The following is a 24,276-nucleotide window of genomic DNA, read 5'->3' as shown; positions in this document are numbered from 1 at the left end:
TAATCAGTTTGTCCTTGTCACACGCACAACCTGTCCACCAAGTTTTGGCTGAATCCGTCCACAACTTTTTGAGATATCCTGCTCAGACAGGATACATGGGACAAACAGCTCGGTTCCGGATTTCTGGACCTCCGCTTCCGGTTCCTCGGGCGAGGTTGTGACTGTGATCTCTCCACGGCATCAAAAGTTTAAGTATTTTTCCATTCGAGTCTTTGTAAAATTTCCACTCGTTATTTCATTGTGGATGTGTTATTGTGTGTTTCTAGTTAGTTTTGGTTTGAAATTCGTGTAACTTGTAATTAATTAATCGTTTTCTGTTCGCTCCACGTGCGCGGCATTGTAACTTGAGGACTCCCCCGTTGGTGTTTTGTTAATTTAAGTTCTTTCCTTCGCTGTATTGCTTGTTTCTTAGATTTTTCTCTTCTCCCCCAAGCATCTACCCTTTGTCTAACGTTTTAAATACAAAAAAAAACAAAAACATTTTTTTTTTTTTTCCTCTTCTCAAATGTTGTGCTTGTGTGCTTCACCCTCTCCCCATCTTGTCTACCACTTCCCTTATTATATGTTTTATGTGTCCGTTTTTTTTGTGATGAATGTTACCTCTTTCCCGTGCCTCGATCATGTATTAAAAACAAAAACAAAACAAAAAAACAGGGGTGAAAACACAACCTTCGTCCACTTTCGGTGGCAGAGGTAACAATTGTGAAGGATAGTGAAAAAAGGCCTCTGCCCAAAATATTACTCTTGGTAGGTTGCTGCGATAGGAAGGAGGACTGACCGTATTTTCTGGTGTATTAACCGCACCCCTAACTTATAAACTTTTTTGCCGATAAAAAGTGTGGTTAATACACCGGAAATGCGGTAATCAAACTTGAACAGCAACGAGCACTTCAGCACGAGCAAGAAGCTGCACTTCCCACACCACATCCGAAACAGCTATAAACAAAAGCAATGTCGGAAACCTTTATGCATATTGAAAAAGCGATCGCCATATCTGCCGACAACGATCCAAATATGGAAAGAGAACGATCCATGTGGCCAGTTCTGTCTGTCACTTGCATACAGTTCACAATTCTAAACTGATTATCATGAAAGTTCATCAACTTGTGGAGGTCGTCAAAATTGAGAAGCCCATTGATTGAGGTCAAAGGTCATCTGGAGGTCAACCTTCTAAAATCACAATTTTTCATCCGATAGAATTGAAAATGGAACAGCAGTTGCACATCGAGTCAATAAATTGGGAACCCAAATATTTTTGAGGTTAAAAGGTCAAAGGTCACCTTTTGGTCAAACTTCCAAAACCATCAATTTCCATCTGAAAAATCAATTTTCATCCAATTGACTTGTATATAGAGTCACAAAATCGGGAAACCAACTATTGAGGTCAAAAGGTCAACTCGAGGTCAAACTTCTAAAATCATCAATTTTCATCTGAAAAATCATCACTTTTCATCCTGAAAATAATAGTTAACAATAAACTAATAGTTAACATCGACGTGAGCTTTAATCAAGATCGTCAATTTTAATCTTGATGAAATGGACAATTTGCTGGATCAATGGCAACCTTTTTGGGGGGGGGGGGGGGGGGGGGATGGATTTTGCAAGCATCGTGCTCTGCATGACATCTTCTTGTTCTCTTTTTAGCTCACCTGGAACAAAGTTTGGGGGATCTTATGCGATGGCGCATCGTCCGTCCGTGTCCATAAAAACTTTGAAAATTCTTCTCCGACACCGCTGATGGGATTGCGACCAAATATGGCACAAATGATATTTGTTGTGTTGTGACTAGTTTGTTGTGTGACCTGTGAGGGTCGAGACGACTCACCTTTGATTAACGGGATCATGTGGGCCAGGGAGACTCACCACCACCATCGAGCGGCCACGTGGTCTCATCGGTGCATTTTGAGCGGCCATGTGGGCCTTGCGTGAGTAATTGCAGCCCTTCTAGGCCAAAAGAGTCCATTAAAGGCTGATGGGGGGGGGGGGGGGGTGGGGAGAGCCAATGGCAGGCAGCAGGGCCCATTTTAAAAACTACCATCTTTTAAGAGTAGGAGGGAGTGCCCCCATCTGGCCAAGTCACTCTGTTGCCCTTCTGTACAGGTGTACAGAATGATGTAATGCAAAGTATACGATGCGCTTAATATAGGATGGATAGCCGTAGTTCTGCATCGCATTGTTTCTTTCTTTTTTTTTTAGAATAGGAATGCAATTGTAAACTAAAACAGGGTTAGAGTAATGGGAGTTGTGCAAGTTCAGTGGGAATAAAGAGTGGGAGAAAAGAGGAATGCTGAAACAAGTTTGGGAGAGCCTGAGTGGGGAGGTGGGGGTAGTGTGATGGTTGTGCGTCCGGGGAGGGCCTCGTGCACTTCCTGGACAGAAATAAAGCATACACACATGCACAATTAAAGTTGTAGTTATGTCTCATAGTATTCTGTTTCGCTCTCTGGAATCGGCTGTATTTATGTTGATAGGATATGTGTTGTGACTGTTAGTCAAGTGCACGTCCTGTCATCATCTTTACATTCTGGACTTGAGCCATTTCTCACACGCCATACACCACGAGAGCCCGAGGCAGAGTTTGCGTGCAAACAGCAATCAATCCTGTCGCACACTGACCAGCCACAACAAACCCTCAGTGTGAGTTAGTGCACAAACGGCAGGAAGTGTGGAGCCATCTCAAAGTAACAAGCACATGGAACCACCCCCTTTCCCAAAAGCTTTGTGGGTCAGCCAATGACGAGCTGTGGTTAGGCTGATCAGCAGGTCGTGAACACAGCAGGAAGTTTGGGGGGTTTCTTTGTGCCATTTTGTGGAGAAGTGTTGTAATAATTCCGAGGGCGGCTACGTCGCGTAGAGGTAATGGCAATGTTATACGTGTTGTAAATACCTGCCATTGCCAATACAAGCTTGAACCGTCTCGACTTGTCCTGTCCTGCTTTGATCAAGACAGCATGCCTGTGGGCCATTGACCCAGAGTTGATAGGCCTATGGTAATTGACAGGGTGCGGCTCGTAATGTTGATCCGCTCGATGAATTAACATTCACTGCCCAGGTGCCGGCAGGGTTCCCCATCTGCTTCTGTCATCTCACAGGTATGGTAAACCCACTATGGGGGGGAATATCCAGCCAGAGGTGAATGTTGTGGACACCACCCTCTTGGGGTATCTGAGAGCAGCCAGGTCTCTGTCACAATATATTTGATGACGTGGCGTCACTTTTACCTGAACAATTTTATCCCACCACACAATTATGGGCACACCATGACAACATCATGGTAATCAATTTATTCAAGTCATGGAAAATGTGGAAAAACAACAACAAAACAACACAGAACATGAACAAGTTCGAAACGACATGTTCCCACAAGGGATCCAATGTTTTTGCGTTCCACATGCAAACACGCAAGCACAGAGTAACACGAACCATCCAATTCATTCATTCATTCTTCCCAAGACAGTTCACAGTGAACCAATACTCAGTTAAACAAGGTCAACAAAGCATCAAAACTATTCTTTCGGAGTTTTGCTCCTTCGTGCCTTCCATCTTGCAATCCATATTTGTAGCCATTTCCAAACAAGGTTTAAAAAGGTTCGAGACCTTTAACCTTCTCCTCATCCGATAAAAAAAACAAAACAAAAAAAACAGCCCAGGTGAGTATTTACAGCAAAATGAACAAAATTTATATCGAAACAAATTAATGGTTAACATTCATATCTCAAGGTTCCAAGGAGTAAGCAGTATTCAGGTCTGGCATTCCGAACGCCGAGCGGTTTTTCTTCTGGGATCCATGCGGACGTTGCACGCTCGGTGTTACGTACCCTTCAAATCGGGGTGAGGACAGGTATCAAACGCATCTACAATGTGCAGATAGTGAGACCAAAAGTCACAATGGTGGACGAAACTCAATGATGGACACGAGATTCAGACTCGACCAGAAGGAAATTCAAACCGAAGGTGGCAGAGCATACATCTGTTACACCTGTTCAGATGTCACCAAATTCGTATATGAGAACATGAACAATATGGAGGGAAGGAATGCATGATGTGAACAAAAACAATGGGTTTTGCATCAACCCCACAATGCAATTCCCATTCCCATGTAGGGGTATTAAATGTACAGGAGCTCCGACAATCCAAAAACAGAAACCAGGTGGATCATTTAACAATGCAGAGCCTCACCAAGGTATTTACCTGGGTGACCCCTTTCACACACCAGAGTATTATATTAAAGTAGAGCTGCGGAAGGGTGCTGCATTAAAGTCGGCCGCCCAGGTGCGCTATGTTAAAGCAGGCCTGCAGAGGGATGCCATATTGAAGTAGGCCAAAATAAGGGTGCCACATGAAAGCAGGCCTCCAGGGAGATTCCATGATAAAACAGGCCTGCAGAGAGATTCCATGATAAAACAGGCCTGCAGAGAGATTCCATGATAAAGCAGGCCTGCAGAGGGATGCCATATTGAAGTAGGCCAAAATAAGGGTGCCACATGAAAACAGGCCTGCAGGGAGATTCCATGATAAAACAGGCCTGCAAAGAGATTCCACGATAAAACAGGCCTGCAGAGAGATTCCATGATAAAGCAGGCCTGCAGAGGGATGCCATATTGAAGTAGGCCAAAATAAGGGTGCCACATGAAAACAGGCCTGCAGGGAGATTCCATGATAAAACAGGCCTGCAGAGAGATTCCATGATAAAACAGGCCTGCAGACAGATTCCATGATAAAGCAGGCCTGCAGAGGGATGCCATATTGAAGTAGGCCAAAATAAGGGTGCCACATGAAAACAGGCCTGCAGGGAGATTCCATGATAAAGCAGGCCTGCAAAGAGATTCCACGATAAAACAGGCCTGCAGAGAGATTCCATGATAAAGCAGGCCTGCAGAGGGAGGCCATATTGAAGTAGGCCTGCAGAGGGATGCCATATTAAAGCAGGCCTGCAGAGAGATTCCATGATAAAGTAGGCCTGCAGAGGGATGCCATATTAAAGCAGCCTGCAGAGAGATTCCATGATAAAGCAGGCCTGCAGAGGGATGCCATATTAAAGCAGGCCTGCAGAAAGATTCCATGATAAAGTAGGCCTACAGAGGGAGGCCATATTAAAGCAGCCTGCAGAGAGATTCCATGATAAAGTAGGCCTACAGAGGGAGGCCATATTAAAGCAGCCTGCAGAGAGATTCCATGATAAAGTAGGCCTGCAGAGGGATGCCATATTAAAGCAGCCTGCAGAGAGATCCCATGATAAAGTAGGCCTGCAGAGGGATGCCATATTAAAGCAGCCTGCAGAAAGATTCCATGATAAAGTAGGCCTACAGAGGGAGGCCATATTAAAGCAGCCTGCAGAGAGATGCCATGATAAAGTAGGCCTGCAGAGGGATGCCATATTAAAGCAGGCCTGCAGAAAGATTCCATGATAAAGTAGGCCTACAGAGGGAGGCCATATTAAAGCAGCCTGCAGAGAGATGCCATGATAAAGTTGGCCTGCAGAGGGACGCCATATTGAAGTAGGTCTTGCAGAGGGGTGCTATAAGTAAGCCGCCCAGCGGCGCTATATAGAATTTAGCTGCATGGGGGCACAAAATGAAAGTAGGCCACCTGGAGCGGCTATATTAAGGTAGCCCACATAGGGGCACAATATCAAAAAGGGATGAAAACTTAAAATAGGACTCGTGGCGGTGCTACAGCAAAGGCGGCTGCCTTATAAACCGATTACACCTTTAATAGGTGCGCACAACCATCCTTGACCATCAGGTGGAACGTTGTCCGAGGCCCTCACTTTTTTATCTTTATTTGCATCAGTATTCGTTTTCGCCACAACTGCTTCAGCAATTGACAACTTTAAACATCGGAGCGCCGACCCATATTGAATTTTTTTTTGACAGAGTTACATGATGATGTTTAGATGGGAAATGCGGCGGCCATTCCAAAAAGTCTGTTTGCCGTCGGATTGGAGGGTGTTACACGTATCAGGAATAAATAACCGGAAGTAGACGAGGCTAAAAGGTTGGGGAGAATTAAAATGATGAACAGATGTTTGAGCAAACAATAAGCTGGTTTTAAGTGAGTCCATGTACGTCTCGTCTCCACAAGCATGTTCTGAACGAGTTCAAGCTGGAGCTGGTTTGAGCTGGAACTAAACTCCAGATTTCCCATGAGCAGAAACCAAAACCAAGGTGACGCGGAAGGTGAGAGCGATTCCGGTTTGATCAGAACGAGATCGCATGCATTCCGGCGAAAGGAGAAGCAAAACTCAAATGAGCTCGTTCAGAATGCCAAGTGCGTCCTTTCTCATCGGAACAATTCAACTGCATCAGAAGTCTCAACGCCATCAAGAAAATCTTTCAAATCACATCTTCACTTGATTTTCAAGGAACATCCGAACAAGCTCTAGGAACGTCCTTTTACTGAAGAAGATGCACCGTTCACCCTCACCATGCGCACTACAGACATGGTTTCTTCGTACTTGGAGGGTCTACCATGAGCGTGTAATGGTTTCAAAAAGACCCTCGAGGATTCAGGCAAAGTAAAACTTGCTAGTGGAGACAAAAAAAACCCAAAAAACAAACAAACAAACAAAAAAACAACAACAATTATCGGCCAATGTTAATCCAAACAGCTTATGAGGCTCAATGGACAACTAAACCTTATCCTTACAATTACGAAACGCGATGTATCAAAAACAGAAATCCTACAGCTCAAGTCAGAAGTAATTACTGAGTATTAATTTTTTTCTTCGTCAAGGCACTAGTGGGCATTGAAGGGCGTGGGGCGGTGGGTGGACGAGGTGAAGAGGATTCATTAACGCTTGCGTTTAACAACGGTCGTCCCCCCAACACTCCCAGGACTTGAGGGGTTGCTACTTGTCCCCGTGGAGCCGCTGGGGCGCCCACGCTTCCGCCTCTCAACCCCCTCCCTCCCCTCCCTCCCCTCCCACGTCGCCAGTTCTGTAAAGAAAAAGAAAAAAGACAAGAGGGTGCAGAGTGGGGAAGAAGAAAAGCAGTTAACAATTTGAAGGAAAAACTAAATAAAAGAACATTGACATGCAATTGAAAATGAAAATCCACAAAATATATGGATGAAGCAGATCATGGAAAGTGAAATGACGAGGGAGAGAAAAAAAAGAAGAAGAGGAGAAACAATGATAAATGAAACCATAGCAAAGAAAGATCGAGATAATGATGAAGGGACCTTAAATTGCTAACTCCCAATACTCTGACATGTCATGCAAAGGGTACACTGGTTTCCACCACACAGCGTTACCACTCGTATTGGGAGAGAAAGGAAACGGGCAGGGTTCTCGATTGATTTCCAATAGTGTAGTGCCTCACCTTTGGGTGCAGAGCAGAGTTCACATCCTATCACAAGTTCTTGGTACCAAAGTTGGTGGATAAGTGAAACTTTGTGCCATTACACATTCTGAGGCTCTCCTGGTCTCATCAATTAACAAGAAGAAAAAGATATGACATGTCATAGCCCCCACTGTGGCTTTAGTAATTTTGCTGTACGCAGTTAAAGGCCGTCAGTCATCTATCTTTGGTCGGATTTCAAAACAAAATATTTTGCATATCGATACTCTCATGTATCGTCTTTGTGCCAAGTTTGAAGAAAATCGGTCCATGCATGTCTGATAAATGGATGAGGACACGTTTAAGTAACAAAATGGCTGCCAGTCGGCCATCTTGGATCTGATCTCGAAAAATAAATGACGTGCATATGCAAGCCATCATTCATTATCCGTGTGCCAACTTTGAACAAGATCGGTAAATGCATTTCCGAGAAATGGTTGCGGATGTGTTCAACATCGGGGTTTTTTTACAACTAAAATGGCCGCCAGTCGGCCATCTTTGACCTCATCTCGAAACAAAATAATGTGCATATTTATTACATCACGTATTGTCTTTGTGCCAAGTAGGAACGAAATTGGTCTATAAAACTCCGAGATATGGTTGCAGACACATGGACAGACGAGACCAAATCCATAAGCCCCAGTTTCGGACTAAGTCCAATAGGGGCTAATAATCTTGTCCACCTATCCTATTTTCAATGTGAACAGGAGCTGATCTTACACCCCCTCCTCTCCAAAAATGACAAAACACTCAATGAGAGGGTCATTTCGAGAACATCTGGATCCTCGCCGAGCAATATCTGAATTTAAAAAAATACCTGCTACACACCTTGATGAAGCATGTGCCGCTTCCACAATGTGGTAAGAAATTATACAGGTAGATTGGGAGGGTTTAACCTTTGGCGTGCTGTCCTAATACTTTTGCTAATCGTGCACATGTTATAGTACTTAATTAATTGTCTCCCCGTGTCTTTTCCAGTTCGTCCATTCCTTTGATTATTGTGTCCAAGAGTTTTTCCGCTGCACCAATGATAATCCGTGCCCCCTAACCTCAATCGTCTTGAAATATAAACCCGTTCTGTAAATTGATACCAGTTGTGCAATGTGAAAATACTCGTATAACTTAAAAAATAAATATTTCGTATCGTTTCAAAATAAGGTAACAATACTTGGTTGATGGCGAGTCATGCTTATGGACCATTCCAGAGCTCAAGATAAAGTTCATTTTAGATTCAAAACCACAAGTTTCTCATCATCCACAAAATCCTGACGTTAATTTGGTCAATTCCGTCTCTAATGATATTTACCTTTTTATACATACCCAACCAAGGTCACTTATCTTCGTGTACAAGGTGCTCACCTCCATTCCTCACCCCTCTAGTCGTTATCGTTCATTCATGTGACTTCCTGTGTTTGTTGTCTTGTGCTGGCCATTCACCAGGGTTACCCCAATACTCTCCTCTCTACCTGAACCTCCTCTCCCTCAACCCTTATCATATCTATCAGTTACCCACTCATATGTGATGTCTGTGTCCCTGTTCCACTTTAATCCTCCATCAGTATGTCATTTAGCTTCTACACAAGTCAAGATTTATTTATACTAAAAAAAGGAAAATACACGAAGCCCCTTCCTCCTCTACCTATCACCACCCCTCCCTTACCATCACCACCACCTAGCACCCCTTTGACAACTATATAGATAAGTACAGATACATTCACAGTACAGCCCCCATGCCAAATAAATAATAACATCCTCCAGCGTAGCATTGCCGGGGGGAGTGAGGGGGTTGGGGGGGCCTTCACCCAGCAGATGGGCAACTTCGGCACCCACAATAATTAAAATCAACAAATATTGATCATACAATATTTTCTTAATCCATTCATCTGACTTCCTGTGTTTGTTGTCTTGTGCTGGCCATTCAACAGCCATTCACCATCATACCTCAACAACTGGCATTTCATCCGAAGCTAACTTTTTGAAGATTAATTAAATAAGGCATTAATCAAAAAAATTAAATAAATAATTGATCAATTGACGAATCAATAAATAATTACTCGATTAATTGATTAATGAATAAACCAAAAATATCCTTTATAGCCACATCACTTGGTCACTGTCATGTCCGAATATCAGCTTCCTAGCTCAAGAGGTGCCCGAGTTATTGCCCGGATGAGAAAGAAAAGAAGTGATTAATAACGAAAATAAATAAATAATCATCGTAAAACAATTAAAGTATTAATCAATTGGCCAATGGAATACCTAAACCACCACCATTTCATCCGAATTTGTAACTTAAATTTTTTTAACAAGTCATTAATCAAATAATTAAACAATTAATCAATTGATTAATCAATAAAACAAAAATATCCTTTATAGCCACATCACTTCGTCATTGTCGTGACCAAATATCAGCTTCCTAGCTCAAAAGGTGCCCGAGTTATTGCCCGGATGAGAAAGAAAATAAATAAGTGATTAATAACGAAAATAAATAAATAGTCATCGTAAAATAATTAAATTCTTAATGAATTGGCGAATGGAATACCTAAACCACCACCATTTCATCCGAATTTGTAACTTAAATTTTTTTAACAAGTCATTAATCAAATAATTAAACAATTAATCAATTGATTAATCAATAAAACAAAAATATCCTTTATAGCCACATCACTTCGTCATTGTCGTGACCAAATATCAGCTTCCTAGCTCAAAAGGTGCCCGAGTTATTGCCCAGATGAGAAAGAAAATAAATAAGTGATTAATAACGAAAATAAATAAACAGTCATCGTAAAATAATTAAATTCTTCATGAATTGGCGAATGGAATACCTAAACCACCACCGTTTAATCCGAATTTGTAACTTTAAAATTTTTTAAATTAAGAAGACACTAATCAAATAATTAAACAATTAATCAATTGATTAATCAATAAATCAAAAATAGCCTTTACAGCTAAATCACTTGGTCACTGTCGTGTCCAAATATCAGCTTCCTAGCTCAAAAGGTGCCTGAGAATGACGTGCATATGCAAGCCATAATTCATTATCTGTGTGCAAAGTTTGAACAAGATCGGTAAATGCATTTCCGAGAAATGGTTGCGGACGTGTTTAACATCGTTTGTTTTTTTACAATTAAAATGGCCGCCAGTTGGCCATCTGCCCAGAAGAGAAAGGAAACAAATAGGTACTGACGCGTTCCTGGTAATTATAATCTTTCCAAGGAACTGATAGCCGAACAAACTGTTACTCCGAGGCGTTCAATCAAAAATACAGAGGAGAATACGCGTGGGGGAAAGCAGGGGGAGAACGTTAAGCTTACTTTTTCAGATCCCACCAGCAGCCCTTAAACCTGCAATAAATAAACTCAAACAAAACGAAAATGTACTGTACAAAAATACCGGCTTTATTAAAGAAATTGCCGGTACAAAATAAAACACGGCAAAATAGACGATTCCTAAATTGGGATGTCCCCACAAACAGACTCGTATACGGACAATGGGATAAAATAACGAGAAAAGAACAACGTGTGATTTATCGTGGCACTTAGCTCCAATTTGGCCGAGGTGTCTTGTCAAGAATCGTAAAGCCCCGCGCATGCAATCCGGACGCGGCTTCTGCCTTGGCGGAAAGCAGGCCTCAGTACGCCCTCATTCTCAAGGCCACTCGTGGGCGTGACGTAGGCCTCCTGCGCAAGGCGAACGAGCAAGCGTGCAGCCCGCTCTTCCACACCGTGCTCGTCCACCTGTCCTCTGCACGGAGAACCGCAGTTCCTGGGCCGCGGCTGTGCCTCTGCACGACCACCAGCAAGATCTCAGAACACGGCCGGTCCGTGATAAGCTTCCTTGAGCCAGAGAGCAAAGTGCCACCGTTCATATGAGGTCCAGTACGAGAAAGTGCAAGAGGGAATCTCAACCATTCGCTATGGTCTTCAGAACGACAAGGCACAACTGAGACAAAATGTCTGCTAGAGCGTTCAGAACTCCCCACGCCGAAGAGGACAAAATATCGGGAACACAGTCTTTTGTTCCTCGGGCTCTGACGTCATCTCAACAAGTCTCCGTCCCGACCCCATCAGCGAGTTCCATCTTACCCGTGCTTCCCGTCAATCAAAACCCCAACCAATCACTGCTCCTCGGGGCACGACTCTCGGCCTGCCCGACCTGTGTGCTTACCAAGTCAATGTTATCAGTGGCAGCGCTCAATGTCCTGGCTTCCAGTTGGTTTTTAATTAGGGTGTTTAAATGCGCGATTTCTTACTAGGTGTGTGCAGTGTCAAAAGGAACAAAGGGAATAAATTACAGAGGCATCGACACACAGGGGATAAATTTACCCATAATCCATGAGCTAATTAACATACCCCAATCATTTGATGGGGACGAGGATACACTTACACGACAGTCCGGTCTAAAACAAAGTCCCTACTTATGGTACATCGACATGGTTCTTCTTCTTCATCATGACATATGGAACATGCTAATTTATACATTCTACCTGGTTCGAAGGTAATCATCGTCTACCCCCTACAAACGTAACAGTACTTAATTAATCGATAATAATAAAGTAACTAATCAATTAAATAATAAATCAAAAAACAAACTAGAACGACACTCAGTAGAGAGCATACTTCCGCCTGGTTGGCCATATCACTCAATGGTGAAGAAGAACCATTGAGTGGTCGGGCCAAAAACGATATGTAGCATGATATTTCAAAAAGTTGTGGATGACTTATGACAAAACTTGATGGACGAGTTGGTTAGGTGATGAGGACAAGCAGATTCGATTTTGGTTCAGGTCCGAATCCAGATCCGGCCCATCAGTGGGATACAAAATGGAAACTGTTCAGCCTAGCGGATGTATGCACTCCACCGAGTGACATTCTCGTTGGAGAATGAAATCTCCCTAACAAATACTCTCAAGGTGAGGAATCATCACGGCAAATGCAAGGAAACTTCATAAAAAAATTAAAACTTATCCCTGAAAATGTCATAATTGGATCAAGTGTTGGATCTCGAGTTACAATTACGATCGCCATGACAGGAGATTAGTCTCGTTGTTGAGGCCGAGAAAAATACATTTCCGGGTTCTGGTCAGCGCGCGCATCGATTTTGACCCTGTGCGTCAACAATTTTTTTTTTCAAATTTGGTATCGACGTTCGCGCACGGTTCTCCCCTACAAAACTGCGTTTAGTTTGTCCAAATCCAACCAGCCATTCCAAAGATGAGTAGTTTTGTGTGCCGTGACGTCATGAATCCAATGGGGAAGTTGCATGTGACGTCATCGTCTGAGTCACGTGACCGCTTGGGTGGCAAAACATTGCTTCTGCCACCATACGTAATGGCGGCAATTTGAAACTCGTCTCACATAGAAATTGCCCCCTACACGATGGTAAAGAGTTGTTGTGCTGTCGGATGTACAGCCCGATTTCATAAGGGATCGGGATCGTCATTCTACCGTTTTCCGGACGACAACGTGAAAACGGATTCATAGCTGCCTTGACTGCAGCTCTCAGGTGAGAATATGGCTCATGAGGTTGTTACCTTTGCTCGCGAAGCGAAAAGCAGGATTAGGCATTTGGTTACGTACATGTGGAGTGTGTGTGGCGTACGTGTGGCGTGTGTGTGGAGTGTGTGTGGCGTACTTGTGGAGTGTGTGTGGCGTACGTGTGACATACTTGTGGTGTACGTGTGGACTGTGTGTGGACTGTGGTGTGTGTGTGGCATACTTGTGGGTCCACACGGGTCCACAGGCAGATGACAGCCTCAGTTTTTCGCAATACCGCGAAAACGCCTCAACGGGCAAGCTAGCGGCGTAAACTGACAGGTCCGTCTGATCAAACGACAGCTTTCCCGTCATGTTGTTTATGCCACCCAAGATGGCGGCCGGAACCGGTTGCCATGGACGACGCTCACGCGATGCAAGGCCTCTATCGGCTGGATATTGTAATTTATTGAAACGGAGACGTTCTTTGTCGGGTTCGTGTGAAGCAACCAGAAGGCCTAGAGAGCTGCGGGTGGTCTCGTTAGTTAGGCCTGGATCCTATCTCGTTTGTCATGAAGTTGTAAGTGTCTGTGATAATCTGGTGGACTGGGAGAAGAGATCGTGGGAGACCATCGGCCTGTTAGACCACTTGCGCATGCGCAGTGTTGACGCGATCGACGCATTGGAATGTTTAACGGTACGGCGAGACGATCTCGAGAACGAAATGGCAGTCTATAATATGCTTGAAGAACTTAATAATTTTCAGAATAAATACATTTTAAAATAACTTAAGCTTGTGTTCATTATTATTTACAAAAAAAAGGCCTACAAGTCCCATTGGCTGTCTTTAATTTCTCTCTGGACGGCGCCACGGCAGATGAGGAGGACCGCAAGGCATGAGGACACAAAAAACACCACCTTTATATGTGCAATCCATGCTTTTCAAAAAAGAAAAAAAGAAAAAAAAACCCGCATCGCCGCATCAATTCTGGAACTTTGGCCTGACCAGAGACCAGCAATATATTTTTTTCGGCCTTACCTCCTTAAATTGACAGATAGCGAGATGGAGAATGTGTGGCGTGGATGAAGGGGATAGTTTTGCAGGATGGCAAGGAGGTGGTCATAATAGTTAACACGCGCTCAAAAACAAAAAAAGAATAATGGCGCGAAAAAAGAAAAAAAAAGTTCCATGGATAGCGAGATAGACAGATTCACCCCCGAGGAGAAGCTGTCCGCCATCTTACTCTCCTCTGCAGATATACTTGGTTGCCTGGGCTTGTCCACATCCTCAAAACATTCCCCTCCTTTCACTGCAATTGCAAATGACAAGATATTGCTGTGGTTTTAACCAATCACTTTTACTCAAGTAAAGTCTAGATTACCTACCTACCTTCCTACCAGCAGGTTCCTGGACCAATCTAAAAACTCCCAAAACCAGGAAGTCAGTTTGCTTGACAATTGGGAAGCTCACCGGGTAAATCGGCAAATAATCACAGGCCTTCCTTTGCATACCCAACAAGAACCCCGTGACTCTCACCATCTTTCCTCTCTCTCATGGCCCTGATCTCCTCTGGCAAGGAGAAAGGCCACTCCGTGTTGGGAAAGGGCAGAACCTCGGATTCATTCTGGATCAAAGAAGAGAAAAAAACAATTACGCAAGTTTATGAGAACCGACATGTGGAAGGGGGAGGGAGGAGAGGAAATGAGTAAACTGCACAGACCTGAGGGGGGGGGGGGGGGCGAGGGGGGAGGGGGGGAGGGAGGGCAGAGGGGGGATTTTCAAGGACACAGGAATTCTGGAGAGGATGCTTTTGTACAGGGAAGATATTTTGGAGAAAGTCGTTAGGATCAAGGGAGGGGTGTTGGAGGTGGAATACGGAAAGCGTGGGATCAAAATAAAATCATACGGTGTTTCACCCATGTCTTTCTGTTGTGAGCAGGATATCTCAAAAAGTTATGCACGGATCCAGACGAAATTTGGTGGAGAGGTTGGATGTGACAAGGACGAATTTTGGTAAAGATCCAGATCCCAGAATTTTTCAAGTGATCCTTCACCATTGAGAGAAGGGGCCAAAAACGACATACCGTATAGCACGATATTTAAAGAGGTTGTGGACAGATTATGACAAAACTTGGTGGACGAGTTGGGTAGGTGACAAGAAAAAGCCGATAACATTTTGGTTAAGGTCCGGATTCAGCTTCGGCCTATCAGTGGGACACACAAACTGTTCAGCGTGGCGGAGGGATACGCTCTTCCGAGTGCCGTTCCAGTTATTTAGTCGATGTAATGTATTTGCGTGTCTTGTTGTGCGTTTTCACGCTTGTTTCTGCACTTTCTCGTCTGGGCCACGTGAGGATCCAATCGCCACTTTTCCTGCTCGTTACCTCGCTGTCAGTGCTTTGTCTTCTCCATGATCCCTTATTAGGTAACAATCCTCATCTCCCACACGACAAACTTCATGATGTCCTGAATATACTTATTTGAGTAACATTCTCCTCCTGAGAGCCTATTCTTTTTTTAATGCAAGTGAATTGCACATGAGGATTAAAGCATTCAAATAATTTAAAACGAGTTGTGCTGCGGAAGCTGAGCATGATCAAAGGTTTTGCAAATCAAATTTTCAAATCTACCATGACATTTATTCGGCTGAGGCCGAGCGAACCGAGGTCGCGGTTCTTTATTCCTAATGCGTGAAACACCTGCAACCTAAACTTACAGAAAACAGACTTTTTGGAATCGTTATGCAACTTTGTATGAAGCTCGCTTTTGCCATTGCATTTATCCCTCATTTTGCGGACTTTGTTGCGGGATGCTTTGAAAGCCATGAAATACAAGTTGAGGACTCTTTCCTTGGTGTTGGGAAAGAACATGCACACAGTACACTAAACAAACGCAAGCACATCGACACTTGCCAAGAGAGACAGTTCGAGCCCAAAACAAAACAGAAAAGGCAGGAACACGAATCAATTTCCCAGAATTTTCCAGGAATTACCGGAAAGACACACGAGCTTGGGCTCTATTTGATTGAAAGGTTTTCTCAGCTCAAGCTGAAGAAAATTAGGCTTGCACCATGTCCAATCTCTATAATACGCGGCCCAAGTATGTCAGCTATCATACGGTCCGTGTGTCAGTGGCACATTTGACGACGTACAAGACAATGAGAACTAAAATATTATCCTGAACTTTGTGTTGACCGGAATTTTCCGGAAAGTCCTTTTTCATCGGCTGACAATCCGCAACATGATCAACGATGGTTGTGGAGGCCTATTACTAGTTTAAAATCCATGATCCGAACTTTAAAACACCTTATCAAATACATCCGAGCAAATATAAACTTCTCAAATGATTACCTCCGCCACCAAAGGTGGATGGAGGTTATGTTTTCACCCCTGTCTGTTTGTCTGTCCATTTGTCTGTCCGTTTGTGAACAAAATATCTCACAAAGTTGTGGACGGATTCGGACGAAATTTGGCAGAGATTTAGCGTATGTGACAAAGACAAAATGATTAGATTTTGGTGAAGATCCGGATTCGGATCCGACTATAATTTTTAAAGCGATTCTTCACCATTGGGATATAGGGCCAAAACGATACATATAGCAGGATATCTCAAAAAGTTGTGGACAGATTTGGACGAAACTTGGTGGATCGGTTGGGTGTCTGACAAGGACGATTCGATTCGATTTTAGTGAAGATCTGAATATGGATTCGGATATGAGAATTTTTAAATTTTTTTTAAAGCGATTCTTCACCATTGGGAGATAGGGCCAAAAACAATAGATAGAAGGATATCTCAAAAAGTTGTGGACAGATTTGGACGAAACTTGATGGACTGGTTGGGTGTCTGACAAGGACGATTCGATTCGATTTTGGTAAAGATCTGAATATGGATTCGGATATGAGAAGTTTAAAAAATTTTTTAAAGCGATTCTTCACCATTGGGAGATAGGGCCAAAAACAATAGATAGAAGGATATCTCAAAAAGTTGTGGATTGATTTGGACGAAATTGGGCAGAGATGTAGCGTATGTGACAAGGAAGAATCGATTCAATTTTGGTGAAGATCCGGATACGGTTCCAGCTAGTAGAAGTTTTTGAGCGATTCTTCACAATTGTGAGATAGGGCCAAAAACGATACATAACAGGATATCTCAAAACGTTGTGGATGGATTTGGATGAAACTTGTTGGACAGGTTGTGCATGTGACAAGGAAGAATCCATTCGATTTTGGTGAAGATCCGGATCTGGATCCAGGTAGTAGAATTTTTAAAGTGATTCTTCACTATTGAGTGATATGGCCAACCAGGCGGAGGTTTGCTCTCTACTAAGTGCCGTTCTCGTGTTCTTGATGTAATTACCCTTGATGAAAGGGACTGCTGGTTAATACCCAGGTGGCTCGCTAATGAACAACAATTGGGTGGGTAAACGTACCGTCTTCACCTGGTCTGGTAAACATTACGTGCTCGTGCACACGTCGTGGGTGATAATAAATGCTCTTGGAGCAATTTGCATTAAACTTATATTTTCGAAAAGAAAGTGGGACCCAGATCACCCAGGTGGGAATAAGTACCAAGATGTTATTTGTATCATGGAAAACAAATAAAACATTCAGAATTTACAAAAAAAAACAATAATTAGATGTCCTGGAATTGGAATACAATTGGGCCAATCTCACCAGTAAGTTAGAAGATTACACGGTAATGGTGGAAGTCCTTCAATTCAAGCCAAAGGGCTTCAGAACGAGAAAATAAATAAATTAAAAGGAAATATTTATCTTTGGGACTGCACGGTGCAGCGGGCGACATTCAAACTCACAATTATCACGATGGACAAGGGATACAAATAAACATCGTTTGGTTTTGGAATGTTTACTCATGTGATGTGAATGTTGAAGTGAGCGGCTAGGGTGCTAGAGCGGCTAGGGTTACTCATGTGAATGTTGAAGCCCTGGTGTTGGGCTAGCGGCTAGGGTGCCGGCTTTAGATCCTAATAATAATAATAATTCATTTATTTTGTATAGCGCTTTTCCAGAAGCCCAAAGGCGCTTTGACAGAGTGGCAAACATAATGCATAACAATACATGAAAACAACAATTGCAAAAAGACAAGAATCAATAGGGAAATATTTAAAGCAAAAGGAGGGAGAAGGAGAAGAGATAGTCAGGGGTTAAATGCTGTGGGTTGAATGTTGAATGCAGTGTTGAACAGGTGGGTCTTTAGTGATGTTTTGAATGTGGTGAGTGAGGAGGAGTCTCTGATGGTGTGAGGTAGTGAGTTCCAGAGGGTGGGAGCAGCGATGGAGAAGGCCCTGTCCCCCCAGGATCTGAATTTGGTCCGGATGGAGGGGGTCAGGAGGTTGGTACCAGCAGAGCGGAGGTTGCGGGTGGGAGTGTGTCTGGAGAGGAGGTCAGCCAGGTAGGATGGGGCCAGGTTATGGAGGGCTTTGTATGTCAAGAGGAGAATTTTGTACTGGATTCTCTGGGGGATGGGGAGCCAGTGAAGCTTGTAAAGGACGGGGGTGATGTGGTCACGGGTCCGGGAATGGGTGAGTAGACGGGCAGCGGAGTTCTGAATGTATTGGAGTTTATTGGTGATTTTTGAGGGTGAACCATAGAGGAGGCTATTGCAGTAGTCCAGACGGGAGGTGATGAAGGCGTGGATGAGGGTTTCTGCAGCCGTGGAGGAGAGGGATGAGCGGAGACGGGCAATGTTTTTCAGGTGAAAGAAGGCTGACTTTGTGATCTGTTTAGTGTATTTGTCGAAGGAAAGGGTTTGGTCAAAGATGACGCCAAGATTCCGGATGTGAGGGGAGGTGGATACTGGGATACCGTCGATGTTGAGGGCAAAGTTATGGGTGGATTTTGTGAGCGTTTTTGGGCCAATGATGATTATTTCAGATTTATCACAGTTGAGCTTGAGGAAGTTGATTTGAAGCCAGGATTTTATTTCAGTGATGCAGTTTGTCAGGATAGAGTGGGTGTCGGTGGAGACGGACTTGGTGGAGATGAAAAGCTGGATGTCATCGGCGAAGCAGTGGAATTGGAGACCATGACGGCGGATTAAGTGACCGAGCGGGGACAGGTAAAGGATGAAGAGGAGGGGGCCAAGAACTGAACCTTGGGGGACACCTTGGGGGAGGGGAGCAGTGGGGGATTTGCAGTTATTGATGGAGATGAACTGGCATCTGTCAGAGAGGTATGATTTAATCCAAGAGAGGGCAGTGCCGGTAACGTTAAAGGTGGATTCAAGTCGGGTGAGGAGGATAGTGTGATCGATGGTGTCAAAGGCAGCGCTGAGGTCGAGGAGGACGAGAATGTTGAGGTTGCCAGCGTCAGAGGAGAGGAGAAGGTCATTGGTGATTTTGAGGAGAGCAGTTTCAGTACTGTGGTTGGACCGGAATCCGGATTGGAATGTTTCATACAGGTTATTGGCAGAGAGATGATGTTTGAGTTGAGTGGCTACAGCGCGTTCCAAAACTTTTGACAGAAAGGGTACGTTGGAGATGGGTCTGAAGTTGTTTAGGGTGTCAGGGTTTAGACCAGGTTTTTTTAGAATGGGGGTAACAGCAGCAATTTTGAGGGAAGGTGGGACGATGCCTGTAGACAGGGAGGAGTTTATTGTTGCAATGATAAGTGGAGAGAGAGCAGGGAGGGAGGCTTTGACAAAGCTGGAGGGGATGGGGTCAAGAGTGCAGGTGGCAGTTTTCATTCCTATGAGGAGTTCAGAGAGGTCAGTAGGGGAGATTGGGGAGAACCGAGACAGGGGATGGCAGGACAAGGGGGGGCAGGTGGTTGGAGGGGGAGCGGGTGCGGCGGTGGTCAAGCTGTTGTAGATGTTGTCAATTTTGCGTTGGAAGAAAGAGAGGAAGGAGATGCAGTTGTCTACTGTGAATGACTGGGTGGTGGTGTTCAGGGGGCGGAGGAGTTTGTTTATTGTCGAGAAGAGTGCTTTTGGGTTTCCGGAGCCAGAGTGGATAATTTGAGAGTAGTAGGCAGAGCGGGCGCGGGAGAGGGCATCTTTGTAGTGTTGTAGGTGGTCCTTGTAGGCTTGGGAGTGAACTGTGAGACCCGTTTTATTGCGGAGTCTTTCAAGTTGGCGAGCACGAGTTTTCATCAGGTGGAGTTCAGGGGTAAACCAGGGAGCAGAATGGGTGAAAGAAACTGTTTTGGTTTTTACAGGCGCAAGCTGGTCAAGGCAGGAGGAGAGAGTGTGGTTGTAGTAGTCAGTGAGGTCGGAAGGGGTGGATCCTAGGATCCTGGGTTCGAATCCTGGTCGATCGCTGAATTAACGCCAGGGGGGTTGACTCAGCCTGTCATCCTTCCGAGGTCGGCTAATTGAGTACCAGTTCACTGGTAATTCCCTGTTTGTCGTTAAAGGCGGCAAAAAGGGTTGGCGTCAGGAAGGGCATCCGGCCGTAAAACATTGCTTCAAAAAGCGGACCGAAAAACAACAACAACCACGGTTCCCGAAAAAGGCCAACCCCTGCTTTGCGAGGAAAAATGGCCTCTAAAGGTGGTTTTATACTCATGTGACTAAGCGAGAAGAACAACGTACCAGTGCCTGAATGTCATAGAAAGTATTCAGATGATCCCACAACACCTTGGAAGGAACCTGCCTCCCAATGTTCTGGCTGAACTTGTCGCGGATGCAGATCATATGAAAGTGCCGGTTCACACCTGTGGGAACATTTCACGTTGGGTTACCGGCACCATCATGCATACGCACACACACACACTAAAAATGAAAAAGGATGTAGGAATATTATTCCAAAAAGTATGGAAACAAGGAAATTTGGTTTTTAAGGACACCATAAAGGACAAAAACCAGGCATGAAGAACTAATTTAACATTTTAAATAAAGTGGTGTAAAAGATGCTAAATCAGCGGTGGTAAACTTCCAAAAATAATTTATACGATCTTGAAAATCTTTAATTCATTTAAATTGAATTATATAATTAAACACTGTAGAGCACAAATTGTCTTTTTGGCTCTTTCAAAAACCCTTTTATTTAGCAGTACTTCGACAAAGTATTACATGTCATCTCGACCAATCAAATTACATGCTCACAGACCCCGCCCATGTTCTTTTTTGTGCCAACGTTGGGTCCGTTTGTTTGTCTGCACATAACGTGCCAACGTTGGGTCCGTTTGTTTGTCTGCACATAACGTGCCAACGTTGGGTCCGTTTGTTTGTCTGCACATAACGTGCCAACGTTGGGTCCGTTTGTTTGTCTGCACATAACGTGCCAACGTTGGGTCCGTTTGTTTGTCTGCACATAACGTGCCAACGTTGGGTCCGTTTGTTTGTCTGCACATAACGTGCCAACGTTGGGTCCGTTTGTTTGTCTGCACATAACGTGCCAACGTTGGGTCCGTTTGTTTGTCTGCACATAACGTGCCAACGTTGGGTCCGTTTGTTTGTCTGCACATAACGTGCCACGTTGGGTCCGTTTGTTTGTCTGCACATAACGTGCCACGTTGGGTCCGTTTGTTTGTCTGCACATAACGTGCCAACGTTGGGTCCGTTTGTTTGTCTGCACATAACGTGCCAACGTTGGGTCCGTTTGTTTGTCTGCACATAACGTGCCAACGTTGGGTCCGTTTGTTTGTCTGCACATAACGTGCCAACGTTGGGTCCGTTTGTTTGTCTGCACATAACGTGCCAACGTTGGGTCCGTTTGTTTGTCTGCACATAACGTGCCAACGTTGGGTCCGTTTGTTTGTCTGCACATAACGTGCCAACGTTGGGTCCGTTTGTTTGTCTGCACATAACGTGCCAACGTTGGGTCCGTTTGTTTGTCTGCACATAACGTGCCAACGTTGGGTCCGTTTGTTTGTCTGCACATAACGTGCCAACGTTGGGTCCGTTTGTTTGTCTGCACATAACGTGCCAACGTTGGGTCCGTTTGTTTGTCTGCACATAACGTGCCAACGTTGGGTCCGTTTGTTTGTCTGCACATAACGTGCCAACGTTGGGTCCGTTTGTTTGTCTGCACATAACGTGCCAACGTTGGGTCCGTTTGTTTGTCTGCACATAACGTGCCAACGTTGGGTCCGTTTGTTTGTCTGCACATAACGTGCCAACGTTGGGTCCGTTTGTTTGTCTGCACATAACGTGCCAACGTTGGGTCCGTTTGTTTGTCTGCACATAACGTGCCAACGTTGGGTCCGTTTGTTTGTCTGCACATAACGTGCCAACGTTGGGTCCGTTTGTCTGCACACGTGCCAACGTTGGGTCCGTTTGTCGGCACACGTGCCAACGTTGGGTCCGTTTGTCTGCACACGTGCCAACGTTGGGTCCGTTTGTCGGCACACGTGCCAACGTTGGGTCCGTTTGTCGGCACACGTGCCAACGTTGGGTCCGTTTGTCGGCACACGTGCCAACGTTGGGTCCGTTTGTCGGCACACGTGCCAACGTTGGGTCCGTTTGTCGGCACACGTGCCAACGTTGGGTCCGTTTGTCGGCACACGTGCCAACGTTGGGTCCGTTTGTCGGCACACGTGCCAACGTTGGGTCCGTTTGTCGGCACACGTGCCAACGTTGGGTCCGTTTGTCGGCACACGTGCCAACGTTGGGTCCGTTTGTCGGCACACGTGCCAACGTTGGGTCCGTTTGTCGGCACACGTGCCAACGTTGGGTCCGTTTGTGGGCACACGTGCCAACGTTGGGTCCGTTTGTGGGCACACGTGCCAACGTTGGGTCCGTTTGTCGGCACACGTGCCAACGTTGGGTCCGTTTGTCGGCACACGTGCCAACGTTGGGTCCGTTTGTCGGCACACGTGCCAACGTTGGGTCCGTTTGTCGGCACACGTGCCAACGTTGGGTCCGTTTGTCGGCACACGTGCCAACGTTGGGTCCGTTTGTCGGCACACGTGCCAACGTTGGGTCCGTTTGTCGGCACACGTGCCAACGTTGGGTCCGTTTGTCGGCACACGTGCCAACGTTGGGTCCGTTTGTCGGCACACGTGCCAACGTTGGGTCCGTTTGTCTGCACACGTGCCAACGTTGGGTCCGTTTGTCTGCATATGTGCCAACATTGGGTCCGTTTGTCTGCATATGTGCCAACATTGGGTCCGTTTGTCTGCATATGTGCCAACATTGGGTCCGTTTGTCTGCATTTGTGCCAACGTTGACCACAAATGTTTACACGTTATCTTTTTCAATGGAGTACCTGAATAAAGTAGGTACGGTACAATTGGAATGCGAAGATATCTACAAAAAACGTACAATAAAACTCCACAATACAAGGGGTCGTGAAGGTGTGCAACATTAGATCGCTCTTTTTAGTCATTCCTGGTGAAGGTGAAGGTGTGCAATGTTAGATCGCTCTTTTTAGTTATTCCTAGTGAAGGTGAATGTGTGCAATGTTAGATCGCTCTTTTTAGTCATTCCTGGTGAAGGTGTGCAACATTAGATCGCTCTTTTTAGTCATTCCTGGTGAAGGTGAAGGTGTGCAATGTTATATCGCTCTTTTTAGTTATTCCTAGTGAAGGTGAAGGTGTGCAATGTTAGATCGCTCTTTTTAGTCATCCCTAGTGAAGGTGAAGGTGTGCAATGTTAGATCGCTCTCTTTAGTCATTCCGAGTGAAGGTGAAGGTGTGCAATGTTAGATCGCTCTTTTTAGTCATTCCTAATGAAGGTGAAGGTGTGCAACATTAGCTCGCTCTTTTTAGTCATTCCTGGTGAAGGTGAAGGTGTGCAATGTTAGATCGCTCTTTTTAGTCATTCCTAGTGAAGGTGAAGGAGTGCAATGTTAGATCGCTCTCTTTAGTCATTCCGAGTGAAGGTGAAGGTGTGCAATGTTAGATCGCTCTATTTAGTCATTCCGAGTGAAGGTGAAGGTGTGCAATGTTAGATCGCTCTTTTTAGTCATTCCTAATGAAGGTGAAGGTGTGCAATGTTAGATCGCTCTCTTTAGTCATTCCGAGTGAAGGTGAAAGTGTGCAATGTTAGATCGCTCTTTTTAGTCATTCCTAGTGAAGGTGAAGGTGGAACGCTCAAAGTCAAAACGTCAGGCGCACCTCGTTTCTCATGACAACGAACATACTCTTAGTTGATAATAAAACCCGACTTATTATTATTAAGACTGAGAACCTTCATACTTCAAGGAAACTGCAGCTTCTCTACTCAAGCCGTACACGTTTGCATTGCATTTGCAGGAAACAATTGCTTGCGTGTACAAATGCACAAAGCCCCCAAAAGGTGGTCGATGCACGTGGGAGACCCCCCTCCCAATTAGGTTGAACCTCCAAACGGAACGCCCCACACCTGAGAGATGGAAATGAAACTCATTCAAACTTACCAACGGGTTTATGGCCGATCATAGCGTGGAAGAGACAAACCTCCAGCTCGGGGCTCCATACCAAGGACCCTGTATCAGGATCCCGCGAACTGGCGCAATTATTATCCACCACGCTGGTTTCGGCCATGTAAACAACACTCTTCTTCTTCCAAATTTTAATGG

General features: G+C 44.7%; 1 protein-coding gene across 3 annotated transcripts; it reads right to left on the bottom strand.

The window, feature by feature from the left end:
* Positions 1-3,247: 3,247 nt before the first annotated feature.
* Positions 3,248-24,276, bottom strand: MRGBP (MRG domain binding protein). 3 transcript variants are annotated; one of them, XM_078778189.1, is made up of 5 exons: positions 24,115-24,276; positions 20,367-20,488; positions 14,352-14,439; positions 14,059-14,124; positions 3,248-6,938 (listed from the first exon to the last, which is right to left on the bottom strand). In XM_078778189.1, the coding sequence occupies exons 1-5, from the start codon at positions 24,239-24,241 to the stop codon at positions 6,793-6,795; spliced, it is 549 nt and encodes a 182-aa protein (XP_078634315.1). In that variant the 5' UTR covers positions 24,242-24,276; the 3' UTR covers positions 3,248-6,792. The 3 variants fall into 3 exon arrangements, with proteins under 3 accessions (XP_078634315.1, XP_078634314.1, XP_078634316.1); XM_078778188.1 differs by having other exon boundaries at positions 14,030-14,124; positions 24,115-24,274; XM_078778190.1 differs by lacking the exon at positions 14,059-14,124 and having other exon boundaries at positions 24,115-24,274.

Source organism: Myxine glutinosa, chromosome 5 (assembly GCF_964187855.1).
Source record: "Myxine glutinosa chromosome 5, kmMyxGlut1.1, whole genome shotgun sequence".
Lineage (NCBI taxonomy): Eukaryota > Metazoa > Chordata > Myxini > Myxiniformes > Myxinidae > Myxine > Myxine glutinosa.
Note: the sequence above shows the minus strand (reverse complement) of the source record. Positions and strands in the feature narration are given on the sequence as shown.

Excerpts from the sequence above, each read along its gene's own strand:
- MRGBP (XM_078778188.1), bottom strand. The coding sequence starts at position 24,241 with ATGGCCGAAACCAGCGTGGTGGATAATAATTGCGCCAGTTCGCGGGAT. Across the intron at positions 14,125-14,351 it reads CATGAGAGAGAGGAAAGATG|TGAAAGGAGGGGAATGTTTT; the intron begins GTGAGAGTCACG and ends TTGCAATTGCAG. Across the intron at positions 6,939-14,029 it reads CGGACAGCTTCTCCTCGGGG|AACTGGCGACGTGGGAGGGG; the intron begins GTGAATCTGTCT and ends TTTTCTTTACAG.